The 15773-nt window shown below is 40.6% G+C and overlaps 1 protein-coding gene across 4 annotated transcripts in view; it reads left to right on the forward strand.

Moving 5' to 3' along the window:
* Positions 1-37: 37 nt before the first annotated feature.
* LOC110974428 (2-oxoisovalerate dehydrogenase subunit beta, mitochondrial-like) overlaps positions 38-15773 on the forward strand; it is a 29791-nt gene continuing 14055 nt past the window's right edge. For 2 of the 4 annotated variants that reach the window (XR_015427839.1, XR_015427838.1), the window contains exons 1-10: positions 38-249; positions 1246-1323; positions 2001-2069; positions 3263-3396; positions 3823-3978; positions 4094-4202; positions 4570-4632; positions 4825-4970; positions 7287-7419; positions 8584-8755. Coding sequence is in view for 1 of the 4 variants with exons in the window: in XM_022226051.2 (XP_022081743.2) it covers positions 93-249; positions 1246-1323; positions 2001-2069; positions 3263-3396; positions 3823-3978; positions 4094-4202; positions 4570-4632; positions 4825-4970; positions 7287-7373; positions 8584-8724 (1140 nt within the window). In the remaining 3 variants the exon portion in view is untranslated. The remainder of the gene's footprint in view (positions 250-1245; positions 1324-2000; positions 2070-3262; positions 3397-3822; positions 3979-4093; positions 4203-4569; positions 4633-4824; positions 4971-7286; positions 7420-8583; positions 8756-15773) is intronic. The other 2 variants (XR_015427837.1, XM_022226051.2) reach the window with 2 other exon arrangements.

Below are 15773 nucleotides of genomic sequence, written 5' to 3' on the forward strand. Positions count from 1 at the left end.
ATCGAAAAACACGCAGGCCCGGCCTTGTACATGTACAATGTACCTGTACATAGTAGATAGTGTACAGTGTAATTACACGTAGTTTTCCGAAAATGGCGACCTTGGGAAGAAGGCTGTTCAGTATCTGCCGAAAAACATGGAAAAAAGGTTCAAGCCTTCGACGTCTGCCTCAGCAAAATGCAGTGCAATTATTGTGCAGAAATGCCTCAGCTTGGACATTTGTTCCAGATTTGCCCCCCGAAACTCTTGGTAAGACGCGGTTTTGGGGTACATGTCACAACCATGCCATGGTTTTCCATGGAGAAAGGACCTCCATGGTCAAACCGAGGCTGAAGTTCAAACATCATGAACACGTTGTCGTTGGCGTTTCACACACAGGGCATAGCCTATCAATGCATGTACATGTAGAAAACAATTTAGCATGGTCAAATTTATTGTTATTTGTAGCATGGAGGTAGGAAAAGTGTTTGTGATAGATGACAGATGAAGACATTGAAGAAGCATACCAGTTTGCATTTTTTACAGACCTACATGCTGTAATGATGTTGGCCAGCAATAGGGAGGCTAATAAAATTTGTAATTATTTTTTTCTGTTTTATTGTGAATGTTATCTTGAAGAGGATGTCTTAAGAAATATTTTGATATAAATTTGGACTCTGCAAAGCAACGAAAAATCGATTTGAAGTGGGGATGTTTTGAGATGTTTTATGTACACGTGTAATGCAGAGCAAACTGATTATTTTGTACACAAAAATGAGTCTCGAATTTAACTGAAATTGAGCTCAAAATTTATGTTTTTGTAAAATCTTTGTAAAATCTTATTTGTGCCTTATTTCAATGAATCAAATAATGACTTTACTTCAAATTTCAAACATTTTGCAATTGGAAATCAAATAGAAGAACTTCAGCATGCCAAAAAAAGAATTTCAATCACAATTTCCTATTTAAGAAAATGAGTTTCCAAATAAACAGCGCCCTCGCTCATTTATTCATGTCCCTATCCTTGTCTGAGTAACATGAATAACTTGGCCTGTCTTGGGATTGGATTCTACAAATTTTTAAACATTTGTACGTGGTGGGCGATTAGTAGAGTCCAATTACCTTCCATAGGATTTCCATCCAATTAATTAATTTTGCTGAGACTATCCATAGCCTAACTTATAACAGGGCAGTAGGGGTAGGCCCATGACTTCGATTTTGTCCTGACTGATCATCACATTCATTTGACAATCTTTTTGGCCTCAGGGGAAACAACCAAGATGAACTTGTTTCAGTCGTTAACTGATGCCATGGATATTGCCCTGAGCACTGATGAAACAGCAGGTTAGTGTTAAGACTGAAATCCAAATTTCCAAATAACCCCCCTCCCAACACACAAATGCACATGCAAAGTACAAAATTTCAAAACCAAAATATAGTTCTAGGCCTGTTTGAAACTGGGAGAAAAAAGTCCAGACTGGCTTTCGTTAGTGGAAGAAGCTAACACCTCAACAAAAAAATTTCCAGAGCTCCGTTGCACCTTCTGAAAAAGATCATTGGCGAGCTGAAATGCGTGTCGATAGTTTGTCCTTTGTAAACGTGCTTTCATTGATTGTAACTACAGTTGGCCAAATGTCTATGTCGTTGCCATGTATTTGTCGTCAATGACACGCCAAACCCATTTACATGTATCTGTTACTGAATGTCAGACACACAGCAGTATTTGCAACCACAGTGGCCAACATGGAGAGTAGATATTTAAGTAGTCATCATATTTTTCCGAGCTGAGATTTTTCCTGATCTCCAGGATTCGTTACCTGGATTTTTCAAACAGTCTCTTTTAAAATTGGGAAAAATCTAAGTTTACCATTTCTGTGTTTTTGCGTAAAATAGTTGATATAGACCACAAGAAATGAGTATTTTAAGGAGTGCCTATTTTATTCGTAGCTTTCACCCTTCTGAGGGGCCCTCTGGTGATCATTTCGTAGATTTCTCAATTTCCTCCAATCTTTATTTTGTAGTCATCTTTGGAGAGGATGTTGCTTTTGGAGGAGTGTTTAGGTGCACTGTGGGACTAGCTGATAAATATGGTAAGTGAACATGAGGAACTCTGTGTTACATAGGGCTGAGTCAAGAAGTCTTTTGCCAGTTAAATTTCAATAAAATTTGATACCCTGAGTTCTTTAAATTGACATGAACATAACAATTTGAATTCTCCATACTAAAAACACTGTTGCTATACCTCGTGATTCGGGGCAAGTTTTTGTTTTGTTATATAAGAGTCTTCTTACGTCTCTACACTGTTTTCAATGGATAATAAAGGCACAAAGGAACCAGTCCATTCCAGAGATAGTGGTTGCTATGCAAAAGCTTGCCCTGAATCACGAGGTATAGCAACAGTGTCTTTAGTCTGGGGAATTCAAATTGTTATGTTTATGTGCAATCAGATAACTGGGTGTACCAGATTTTGTTCAAATGTAACTTGCAAAAGGCTTATATGAATAATTCACTGTTCAAATATTTGACCTTCAACTGGATCAAACATCCAAATATTCAGTTGTATCAACCGGCAGATTGTTGATAAACAAACCATATACAAAATCAGTTGCAATAATGCACACAGTTGTACATTACAATCACTATAATAGGTTCTCACGTTTAGGGGTATCTCCAGCCACGATTTAGCAAGATTTAATAGATGAACAGTACTTCTTGCCCTGTTAAAAATTTCTATTCCTTTCAAATTTTTAATGAATAATGTACTCTTGAATAGTTGTAATTGTCGCTTTTCATTTGAATCTGCTTTAAACAAGCCTCCACAGTGCAATTTTTCTCATTTAAAACAAAAGAAAATTCTCTCTTCCTTTTCATGAATTTTGCATTTAAATATTAAATTTGAAAAATATTATTTGGATATTCGGCACAGCCCTAGTGTTGCGGCTGAAATAACTCGGCGAGAAGAAACAAGAACCCATAAAAAAAAGTCAAGTGGTGGATTTGTCAACACATTTGTGTGCATGTTATGGGGTTCAAATCTCAGCTGAGGACGGCATGCAATGCTATGTAAAGTCATGAGAAACAGAACTGCTGTCAAGTCTGAGAATGCACTTTGTAGCCGGCCTGGCCTGACCAAACAGAAGTACATGTAGAACTTTTCAGAGCTCGTCATTCATGATTTTGAAGAAGCCATTTGAGCAAGCAAGCTTGCAGTGGGCTTGTGACCCCTGGGTGGGTGTCACATTTGTTTTGCAATAATTGATTGAGTTTAGACGCCTCTTCCCAGGCAAGGACCGTGTGTTCAACACTCCGTTGTGCGAGCAAGGCATCGTGGGCTTTGGTATCGGCATGGCGTCAGTGGGAGCCACCGCTATCGCCGAGATCCAGTTTGCTGATTACATCTTTCCAGCTTTTGATCAGGTATGCCCTGTGATCAGTAGCCAGTTCCTCGCCTCCAGTGAATATCATCCAAAGGTTTTTTGTGTATGTGTGTTATGCAGGTTCCCAGTCTCGGACTTGACGTTCAAATCTTGCTTGTGTTTGACTTTTCCTTGGATTTTCTTTTAGTTGGGGAATTGTATTACATTTGATTGATAATCCTTAGCATGTTAAGATGCTCAGTTCGGAGTAAAAAAAAGTTAAAAGTAAAAGTTAAGGTGGTAGAAACAGGAAATTTCTGCCACAAAACAGGACTTTGTTGTCTCCAAAACTTAGTACCAGATATTCACCCGGAGCTGATGAGGTTTAAAAAGCAAAATAGTTTTAGCCTTGGCCTAGCTGCCCCCTTCACATTTGGGTTGAGAAAGTGCAACTGGCACCAGATTTGTGATTTTTTTTCCCTCATAGATCATTAACGAGGCTGCCAAGTTCCGATATCGATGTGGCAATATCTTTGATGTTGGAGGCCTGACGGTACGAGCCCCTTGGGGAGCTGTTGGCCACGGTGCCTTGTACCACTCCCAATCCCCCGAGGCCTTTTTTTCCCACATACCTGGTATAAAGGTTAGTGCTACGTCACTGGGGATCAGATTTTCTCTACTCAAGCATTTTTTTACACAGTAAGTATCTTCAACTACTTGTATTTTAAATTGTATTGGGTTGGATTGTTTTTGGACAGGTGGTCATACCAAGGAGTCCCATACAGGCTAAGGGTCTTCTGCTGTCATGCATTAGAGACAAGAATCCCTGCATCTTCTTTGAACCCAAGGTCCTTTACCGTGCGGCAGGTGAGACAGAATGGGACTGTTTGTGTTGTTTTCACTAGTAGTGACTGGATCTGTATTGGCTTTGGAGCAGGAACTGTAGAGGGTGCTGTTTGGCAGTCAGCCACGCAGTTAGTGGCACTGTTGCTCTACATTTATTTTTATGTAAGATGTGAGATGCGGTAAGCAGGTTGACCAGTTATATGGCCCCCCTCAGTTATCATAAAACATAGGCACCAAGTTAGAACATGAATGGTAGAGATGTCAATGTGTTTCTTCATTGCTTCTCCCCCCTCCCCCGGCGGCTGCATTCTGGAGAATCCATTTTGATCAGTTACCTGAAATATTGGTCTGGAAACCTGACTTTTATTGCGTCATTGTTTCCTTGCAGTGGAGCAAGTTCCGGTCGGAGATTATATGATACCACTTGAAGAGGCAGAAATATTAGTCGAAGGTGAGTTTTCAGAATCTGCACCAGATTGTGGATACCTAGCTGAAAAAAAAATGTTGAAATGGCGATTAATGGTGGAGGTTAGCATTTTGACCACCAAGGGCACGTATATCAAGCCTGATTTGAATATCCCTCTCGGGGACAGTATTTGAATCTGCTGCCGTTGGTAACCTTGAGGTCTTCCTTTCCCTTCAGGTAGCGACGTCACCCTGCTCGCCTGGGGCACTCAGATCCATGTCATGCTGGAGGTAGCCCAGTTGGCCCAGGAGAAGTTGGGCGTGTCCTGTGAGGTCATCGACCTGAGGACCATCGTTCCGTGGGATGAGGAGACTGTCTGCAAGGTGGGTGTGGCCGTGTTGAATTTTGGAAGCGTTGAAGGATTAAGGTCGAAAGTTTGGACGGAGAGCGGAAATTGAACCATAAAGCGGTGACTGTTTGAGTATGGTACCCTGGTGGAAGGAACGACAAACGGCAAGAAATGATTTTTTCAAAAGACTTTAGTAGTTTGGCCAAAAAAAGTCAAATGAGGGCGGTATATACGTCCGACAGAGACAAGTCAAAAGTGAGTACACACTGTTGTCCAGTTAGCCAGACTCTGTCTGAAGAGTGCTGTCAGAAGTATATAGCGCCCCCGTTTGATGATAATTTTGACAAGTCTCCCATCATTCATGGACTTGCCTGACCATCTGACAGAGGGACTAATTATCGGCTGTGGCTGTGAATGACACATGTAGCAATGGAAGCCGTTGGCTGCATCATCTTCCCATAGACATGTCATGTTACTGCCAGGCGCAGCCCAGCTTGTGGACACAGCTTAAGAGCGGCCAGTGTCTTTGGGGGAAGGCCTAGGAAAATTACTCCTGAGAACGAGTGCGTTAACATTGCATGTTTGATGCAGAGGACTCGCATCAAGCACAGTGATTGGTGACACTCAGCACCTTTAAGTCCAACCAAATTAAGCCAGACTGACTTGTGTCAGCTGCAGAATGTGTCGTGGGACTTTGAATTAAACACCGCTGCCGAAAAGCAAACATGCCGCACCAAGTCTCACAGTAATCGCATCAGCCTTATCTTACAAATCCTTTTTCTGATGTGTGTTAACCATGTGCACAATGTTCATGAAAACATAACAAGTATATGCAAAATATTTTCTCATTTGAAAACCATTTACATGTGCATGGCTAATCCTCAGTTCTGTTCCCTAGATCCCATTTCATTCCAAAGTGTATTAATACATGTACTTTAAATGTCAACTTTTTATTGAGTGTTAAAATTAGTCATCTTTTTTGACTAGTTTCCAAACGAAATCTTTTTAGTTTATGAAAAATTCTCTGTCCTGCTGTGCTACACCTGACAATATAAGTTGATGTTTCAACCGTGCACTTGCCTGTATGTTTTTTTTTTTTTAATTCAGTGTAGAAGTAAGTTATCATTTTGAAAACCATCTATGTGAGTAATGTGCAACTCAAGAGCTCATAATTTGCAGTAACATCCTGCTACGACAATATCTTTGATCATGTGTTCATATTTTTACCAAACATCCCTCGCCTCCCCTTTGATATGCCTTAATTTTATTCCAGGCTCCTCCCTCAGTGAAAACCCACAACCGCGCGTTGGACGAAGAATATGGAGGCATGCCTGACGGCATTATTAACTGCTATTTTGGTCTGTTTTAATCGCATTTGGAGTGGATCTAATTGAATTGGGCTGGACTTGGTGGTCTGGGGCCCCCTGTTTTTATTGAATTAACAGCAGCGGAGGAGTTACACTGAAACGAGCCTGCTTTCCCAATTGATGTTAATCACCAATTGATGCCTGTGGAATCGACGGTCTTAATCAGCTCGAAACTGGATTGTAATGCTGCTTAGGATCTTTGTTGTGTTGTTTGAGATATTTTGCAGGAAATGTGCCAGAGAAAGATTTCATGAATCCTTGATTGAAAGATCAATTGGAGCTTGCTGTAGAGTCTTTGAGAGTCTTTGTCAAAGTAAAACCCAAAATTGTTGTATCAGTAGCACTTTTGATCTTAATTTTGTTCCCTGCACCATTGCCTTTAGCGCGGCCTCAAGCCTCCGAGTTGAATACATAAGCATTCTAGTGCATTTAGTTGACGGCACTTTGGGGGGGGGGTCGACAAAGATGATTGAACAGCCAACAAGAGGAGCGTTGTGCAAATATTTGCCACTCTAGACTGATTGGACCTTTTTTCAATTAACTATCACGCAGCACAGAAATGAAACAGTCTAGGAGGAAAAGGCTTTGTAACTCCTAACCTCCTCCCCAGCCAAAATCTGATTAACCTATATTTGGTGGACACATGATTGCAAATTCTCGGGGCAAAAGTCCCACATTGAGTTTGTCGTTCCAATGTTGTTCAAAGAAGAAGAAAATGCCATGAGATGAGTACGCACTGTTGGAGTGGAGCAGATATTGGAAGGTTCCTTGAAAAAAGGGCCCTGAACACTGCAATGTTAATTCCCAAGTCACGTGACATAATTTGTGGCAAGTCTAGGTTTGATTGTGTATTTTGTCACCAGCCTGTAAACAAAATCCAACGATATTTATTTTGTCCTTTGTTTTCATTCAACAGTGATTGCAATCATAGCAGAATTGTTTTCATATTATTAGTGTAGACTTATCATTTATTTCCATTGTAGTCAGTGAAGAAGACGGGCAGGTTGCTAGTGGCCCACGAGGCCCCCATTACTGGTGGTTTCGCCGGAGAAGTCACTGCCACAGTTCAGGTGAGCCAAGACCCCAGGCCTCAAGCCCTCCAAACACCGCCGTGTGGTAAGACATCACACCCCAGAACCGTTCTGAAGCCGTAGTTGTTAAACCTAATGCAAACTCAGTTTTTATCTTATACTCCTGGAGGGCAGAATGGACTTTTGCAACCAGTTTTGTTGGTGCTCAGTTGAGCTGAATGGGGAACAATTGCCCAACGTTTATGGGTTTTGCAGAATGACACCAGTTAAAAAACAGAACCAGCGGGGAAAGTTCTTTCCCTTAAGCTCTGACAAGAAGTACTTTGCACTTTATGCAGGTTGTTTTTGATGAGTGTACAGTACATTTTTATGAGCATTTGTTACATTAGTTTTTTGTGTTTTGTTTTACGTTTCCACAACTGTGCATACTTTTGATAACTTTTCCAGTTTTGTTACAAGCGCGAGTGCTTTTCACAAATATAATAGTTATTAGTGTTGGTTTATTCTTTAAAAGCTTCAAATGTTTGTCCAGGAAAAAGAGCTCATCCTATCCTGCCTAGTTACATTGTTACAGTCTTTACACTTTTGATCCTGACATTTTCACCTCTAACTGATCCAATTCCATATAAATCGCCTGACAAAGACTTCCTAGCAGACTTCAGAGAGCTACCATTGCCGGCAAGCCACCTGTGTTTTTGACCCTTTAATGATGTATATTTGTGTTGTGTTTTGCCCTGGCTAGTGCATATGTTTGATGTGGATTACCCGTGCAAAACACTTTTAATGGGAACTGTATGTAGTCACGAGACACACTTTATTTCTTTCCCAAAGATAGTTTGATGACCCCTGTGTATCTCTGAAAGCGGCACTGGCTGATTAAGTTGCGATTGAATTACAGTAATCTGTAATCAAATTAAATGTCAATTTGAGTATCAAATGCTCAGGGAAACACTTGGAGGTTTTTTTTTGGTACTTTGAGAGAAGTAAACAAGAACGGTGTAGCTTATCAGGAAAAAAAAAGGGCAGCATTGCGCATTATTGTGCATGTGTTTTCATCACCGTAGTAGGCACTTGTGAAAACAATGTAAGTTTCTTCTCAAAACTTGGGCAAACAGTAGGCGAACAAGCGAATGCAAGTGTCTTTGAACAAGTGCCGAAGACAGAAAAGACAACATTTTGCTTCTGCTCAAGGCATGTTATTCCTCTACATAAGACATGAATATTGAAAATGTTCTCTCTTCTTCTGTAGGCGGAGTGCTTTCTGCATTTGGAAGCTCCAATCCAGCGAGTCTGTGGCTATGATACCCCTTTCCCACACATCTTTGAACCCTTCTACCTCCCGGATAAGTGGAGGTGTCTGGAGGCAATCAAGAAAATGATCAACTACTGAGGTCACTTGGCTCGGCCCATTGATGTCATAGGTAAGTCCAGGTGTTTATATGTATTATTTTTACAGCTCAAAAATGTGCTGAACATTGAAATTTGCTAAGAGCAGAAAATATCTGATCAGCAAAATTGAGTTACCAGCCTATGACTTGTTCCCACTGTGTTGCTTACATTATAAAATTACATAATTTGCTAAGCAGTTGTTTGATATGGTCGAAAGCCATGTCAGCCGATGAGTTTTCCTTGCAATTTTATTGGTTTCTATGTATTAATTTTGTTTAATTTCTTGTACGGAGCCATTTGGTTGAAATGCTGCCCTCTTGTGGCCACCTTAGTTTGACACTGACACTTGTTCTTGGTCGGCATAGGAATATAATTAATGCAAATGATGAAAGCAATAAGCGGAAGTATTGTAAATTTCTGCTGGTACGTTGTGTACAAAAGGATGTGTCATATGGAGATGTAGTTAGGAATTGTTTTATTAATCCATTTTGTAATAAGTTGCTTTTGTTCATGTCTCCTATAAAAGAAATTGTGTGTGAAATATGAGAAAAATACCCATACCATGCGGTAGCTTGAGATGTCGACTAAAGCGGATCTCCAATTTTTCCTCGTATCACCAGATATCCATGAATAAAACATCTCACATCTGGCATAATAAAAGAGAAACACACTGCTCCAAGAATTTTTGTCTCGATTTTTTTACATCTCTAAAGATTTCCACATTTCCAGCTCTTGCAACGTGCTATGCCCATTACAATCTGTTGGCGTTCAGTTTCCAAATACCCGACTGCAAAAAAATATGTCGATACGATTCAATCAGTTTCATGTGACTCTGACAATCTCCAATATTTCCCAAGGTATTAGGATTCAGAGTCGGAAGGGTTTTCCCCCTCCATGTAGTTTGGTGGAAGTCCTGGTCAAACCATTTTGACAGTGGCTGACCATAATTGGGTATAGCTGCATATATATATATGCAAATCAACATCTGTTTAATCATTTTGAGGAGGTTAAATCCTGGTACCAGTGATCAGTGGAATGGAGTTACCGTGCATCGCTTACGAGAAACCGCAGGTCGGAACTGTTAGCTTGTGTCAGCGGTACATGCTTTTCAATGCCCCCCCCCCAGATTGATACCAATGAATGTTTTCAACAACTGCTGGTCATGCCTGTTTCACCATTTGAGGATTCAAAACAATTTGTAGAGCCCAAAAAATTCAAGGTTTCATTTTAACAACAAGAGCAGGTTACTCATGGAATGTCATACGACTGGGGCCCAGTTTTGCGGAGCTTTACTTTTTGAAAGCAGAAAACCCTTATGGTTTTCATGTTTTTTACGAAATTTTTTTTCATGTGTGTGAGCTGTCCTGTAGCAACAGACCTCATGCCTATGCGTGTTCGCACGGGCCTGGCATGGAATAGCATAGACAATTTTGCGCATTTCTTGCAATTTGGCATCCGTCTGCATGCTGTTACAGGTGTGTTATAAGTTAATTAGGGGCAACTTTGGATAAGCGTGTATGCCAGCAACCTGAACCTCTAGAGTGTAACAGGTGTCTTTTACCTAATATTGCAAGACAGACAGAGGGCTCTTAGCCGTGCATCAAGAAATGGTCAGGGCCCAAGTTCGCAGACTGCTTAGCTTACCTGCGAAGCAAAAGTTGGCAGGGCACCTGTCACAAGCAAGCACATTCTGGCCAGTAACCTGTTCTTACTGAGGAATTCTTTTCTTTCGCTAAGCACATAGCTGTGCTCAGTAGCTCTGTGAGATGAAATTGGCCCCCCCTTTTTTTTACACCTCACTTAGTTACACTTCATGTGAACAGTGCTTATTTCTGTTGGCATCATTTTGCCACCAACAATGTTTGCCATTTGTCTACAGAATGTATACAAAACATTTGAACAGGTCACTCCAGTGTACATGTACCCTGGGTTGGTGGCAAGCAAAATAACTTTCAAGATGTATTTGACATCTGCACTAGTAAGCAGGAGGTCGTGGGTTCGAGTCCCACCCGAGTAAGCTTATGAGGTTTTTTCACAAGCTCTAGGACAAGCACTGAGCATGCAGTGCTTATTAATATACACGTACGTTGGGTAAGGGCAAAGCCTGTTATATATAGTCAAAATAACCTTGTAGTGTGCATTCATGTACCTGTCTACCCCATCAGGATATTCAGGGGTTAGCCTGTGGCTTTCAAGGCATTCACGAGGGGCTCACATGGGCTTTCAAGCAGAAACGTCCATTGTACCACTATGGTAGGATCACTGAAAGGTTAACCTCTGGCTTCAGTGGCATGACACCTCAGTCAACCAAGTAGACAATGTCTTTTATCCATGCTCAGAGAAAGAAAGATGCATGCCAGCACACACACAAGCTCATGTGGTTTTCATGTGGGAAAGATTGCTGGTGTTATGCTGGATGATGCGGTCACGGTAGACTGGCCGGCCAAAAAGAAGACACTCAGACTTGTAGACCAGGATAACTTGTTGAGCTGGACTTTCTCCTTTGTTCAGAGACCATCTACGTGGGCATGATTGATGGGTGTAATCTGGATGATTTGGTCATGGTAGAGCAAAATACATTCAAAATGATCCACTAGAATAAATTTTCAATCTGGTTATCCAAGCTTATGTATATTATGGCAGTCCATCGAGGATGAACTTTAATACATCTGGATTGTAATACCGAAAAGATTGTTAACACAGAAGGGCATAGTCAGTTTTCTGTGACATCTCCTGTTCTGTTCATCCCCTTTCTCTTTTGTACGTTGGGGTAAATCACCTCACAGCTGCAATGTTGATTAGTAAGCAGTGAGTGTGTGAGTACAAGCATGCATATTAACTACAGCAATGTCCTGTATCATCTGGCTGTAGCTAAAAAGCCGTGTTCCCATTGGACTTTTTTTGGTTTACTTTCGGAAGCTTTCCTGTAGAATTACAAAATTAAATCCAATGGGAACACACAGTAAAGTAATGTCCGTGTCAACTTTAATGTACCGCATCTGTGATGTAAAACTAACAGGCCAAAAAGGGTCACGGAAGATTTCCGTGCAGCCACAGTAAGTCCAGTTCTTCTACAATGTACATTGACCACGACACGCCAAACCTATGAACAAGACTACCGCTACACAGAGATTGACAGCAGGCATACGAAAATGGTTGTATGGTTCCCAATCTCCTGTAGCAGCATGCTGCACACACAGTGAACCGCACCTGGATGAAGCTGCACGGGTAATTCCAGAAGTTAGGGGTCCAAAAGTGTGGCATTTTTGTGTCCCTGTTACATGTACATCTGACCTTTGTTATTTGACAAGGAAATATCACCAGAAATTGATTTCAAACTATTACTATTTGTTTGACAGGTAATTTGCATTAATTCATTACTCTTGGAAATTAGAAAAATGTGTTCTGAACTCGCAAAATCGTTTTTCAGACGTGACAGGGACACACAAAAAATGGACCCCTAATTTCTGGAATCACCCATACACACTTTGTGAACGGGTACATCTTCTTCAACTGCCACTTAGAAGTTGGCAGATTTTGCCAAATTTTTATGATTTTGTAATTTTTCTGGTCAGATTTTGTCAATTTTGTTATGATTTGTACAGCGCTGGCAATGTTTTCAGCTAGTCTTACACAGCAAATACAGGTAAACGTTCCATTATAGTAAAAAAGTCCATGTGGCAATGGTAGAGTGACACAGAGGAATGTCGTGATCAGTTTCCGCGTAGCTGCAGAAGAAAAGTCCAATGGAAACATGGCTTTAGAGTAAGAGGAACATGGTTGCAGCTGTTAGCCATTGGCCTCCCCAAGGCGCACATGCTGTTTTCCGGCTGTAACTAACAGTCTATAGTTACAAACCATTTTAAACACTCAAAGACACTTCCGTTAAGATGTTTTTCCTATACCCAAAATCCATTGCTGTCCTCTTTTCTCTCTCCTGAAACTGATTCTGGTTGTACACATTCTGGGGAAAAATGGTCAAATCACCCAGGTGCATTCTGTCTAGCTTTGCCTCCTTTAGCAGTAGCTGTCCCTGTCTGTCCTGGCTCTTGTGAGTTGACCACACAAGTCCATCTCTAGTTCTTTTTTCCTCCCAATGTTGAGGTAGTGACTTCTGAGTGATTTTGTTCAGAATTGGCACATTGTGCTCACAGTTTATCCCTGTTTGCCAATGTTTTGTAGTATTTTGTTGGATTTTTTTGCACTTATATTTCAAAAAGTTTGGTAAGTCAGTGTTTTTCTGGTAAAAATGCTGAATAATATTTGACCATGCGGTGGCACTGATCTCTGCCGGAATTTTGAAAGAACTTCAAAACAATTTTTTTTCTTTTTGCGGTCAGAGAAAACGTCCAAAATGTGAAACATTTCAGCATCACCAAGTTCAGGCTTTTCATTAAAATTCTTGACTTCAAAAAAAAAAAAAAAAAAGGCAGCACCATTGGAAATTCAGACAGAGGGTGATTGACAGAACTGTGTGTCAGATAACCATCTGGTCGGCTTATTTTTTATGGCCGACAAAACTGCTGCCAACCTCTGCCGACATGACAAAATGGAACCTTAACATCTCCCCATTTCTGGACCGCATACGTGCACATGCACCTGTAATACTGGGAGACATCCTTTCCATTCTACACCATGATCAGACTACCCTGTTTTCAAACCACAGTACTTTTTTTGGGGGGGGGGTATTTCACTCAGGATTTAGTCTGATTATAAACGACCATTACTCTGCTGTTCTCCTGTGGCCCTCGTTTTACATGCGCTCCATTTTTCTGAACCTTGCACATGAATACTCGCGTGATTAATGAGTATCAAGCTGTTATTGCCAGAAGAATTGTATTGGAAGTGATATCGGCATTTTTATCTGCAAACGAGATTAAAAGGGTTCCATTATTTTCCTCATGTTTTCCGCAAATGTCAGCGAGTTTCTGTTCCGGAGGGGAAAATGCAAACAGCTGTTTGTCAAAACAAAAAGTCGACTTGCTTTAGCGCCGGCATTTTTATGCAAATGCCATGAATTGTTTGCTCACTTTTAATTGTCAGTTAAACCTTTTTTGCCCTTGGGACTGAATTTATTTTAAAATCAGTCCTTGGAAGAATTGAGATGTAAAGCCCATCCTTGTGGTGATGGTGAACTATTGTTGATTTTTTTTCTCTTGTGTACCTTAAAGGTGAATGTATTTACAGTTTTTTTCTGTTGCGGCACAGACAGCAAGCACTGTGACAATTTTACTTGGCATAATTTGCTACTGAGAGAAGTTCAAAACTTATTTATTACCCATTTAAGAGTTGTATTTCCAATCTATTTAGTTTTTGGAGGATTTTGTGGGGTCCTGGAAGGTGGAACTCACCCAGGTTTTACTCTTTGTAGGGCTTGACGCCTCTTGTAAGTGTGGAAAGTAATCCATTGGCTTCCTGTTCTGTGGAAGATTTTGGTGGATTAAATTTGAGGAAAACGTACTGTGGGTATGGTAACATTTTTCCTTGAAATCTTAAACTTTTTTGTCGACTTGAGTTTCTCATCCTCTTGTGTTTTCCTTTAAAATTATTTCTTTTTGTGGCTTGACATTCCTCATCGGTGATTTCAACAGAGACTTGGGCCCTGTTTGTTTCATATTGATCTGGAATCTTGATCAGTGATCCTAACACTTTGCTCCGTTCACTTGATGGGTTCTGATGGGTTCTGAACCAATGTTGGATCACTGATCGCCATCCAGGTCCAACCGGAATACCCTGGCCCTCTGACATGCTGATTCCCCTCAAGGTGTCTGCCTCCAGTACGGTTACCAAATTGGATCTAACGGCATCAAACCCAAATGCTGCTTAATATATGATAGCCTCTGCCTCTCCAAGACCGCGTTAAAAGCAATCGCTTTTCTTTTCATATTTCCTTTCCCCTGACATTGTGTTTATTTTTAATTCCAGCCCACGCTCGCTAATTGCTTTTACCTAGCAACAGGAGCGTTTCGGTTTTCCTTGAATGTTTTCATCATTGGAAAAATCAGTCCTGAAATTTGGTGCGGTTGAAATGCTAGATACTTTTTTTGAGACAGTAGTAATTTATTTATTTCTTTTTAGATCCTGAATTTGTTGAGAAATCCCCCTTTGTTTGTTGACAGGATCCTGGATTGTAACAGAAAGCCACTTTTTCTTACATGGCTCGATCTGCCAGTTTTGCTCCTCAAGGCCAATTGAGAAAAACATCTGGCCAGAAAAGCCACAGGGAAAAAAGGATTCAGTCTTGTAATCTACAGCTTGCCCCAAACGTTGTTTTCCAAGAGTCATACAATTTCAAGGTGGTTTTTTGCTTCTAGTCTCTTGATTGTTCAAATTGTTTGAAATGTCTGGGAACACTGCGTGAATAACTCAAGTTCACACACAAATAAAGACTGCTTTGAAAAAGATCTGCATTGAATGTTGCAGCAAAGCATGATTGGACAAGTAGAATGAATTTGGGGAAAGTTACATCCTCACAGAATCTGAAACCGGGCAGCTTTCTCATTTTCAGAATCCTTGTTGTGGTTTTTCTACGAATTCACTGCAACAGAAACCAATGTTACATTCTTTGTATTATAACTGCAAAGGGCACACATTCCCATGTATGAATAGCTTGGCTTTTCTTCAGTCCCACAAAATTCTCCATGAAACCTCTGTGTGAATCGAAGGACTAGAGAAAGGATTGAGGATGGAGTCTCTATCGTTAGCCTACTCTGGTGTTCTTTCAACTTTGTTTGAATTCTCATCGGAATGCCAACCATATGGTGTGCTCATTGTGACAAATCAAGATTGATGTTAAATATAGAAATGTAATTGTAGATTAAGCAGGTAATCTTTTTTGGGGGGGAGGCTGATTCTTGAGGGGAGAATGTTTCAAGAGGGAACCAAAAAGGTTATTTCTTTCAAGAAACCTCAGAAAGTGTGGTATTGTACCCAGCAAAAATAACTAAAACAGTATGTATGAACTGTAAATAATCAAGCCGTTTTTGTTATGTTTTGTTTTTACTTGGTTTTTTTTTACTTACAGCAAATTGGGGCTCATACTTCTTGTCC

This window comes from Acanthaster planci, linkage group LG15 (genome assembly GCF_054643075.1).
Source record: "Acanthaster planci isolate LZ-2023a linkage group LG15, COTS_SCS, whole genome shotgun sequence".
NCBI lineage: Eukaryota > Metazoa > Echinodermata > Asteroidea > Valvatida > Acanthasteridae > Acanthaster > Acanthaster planci.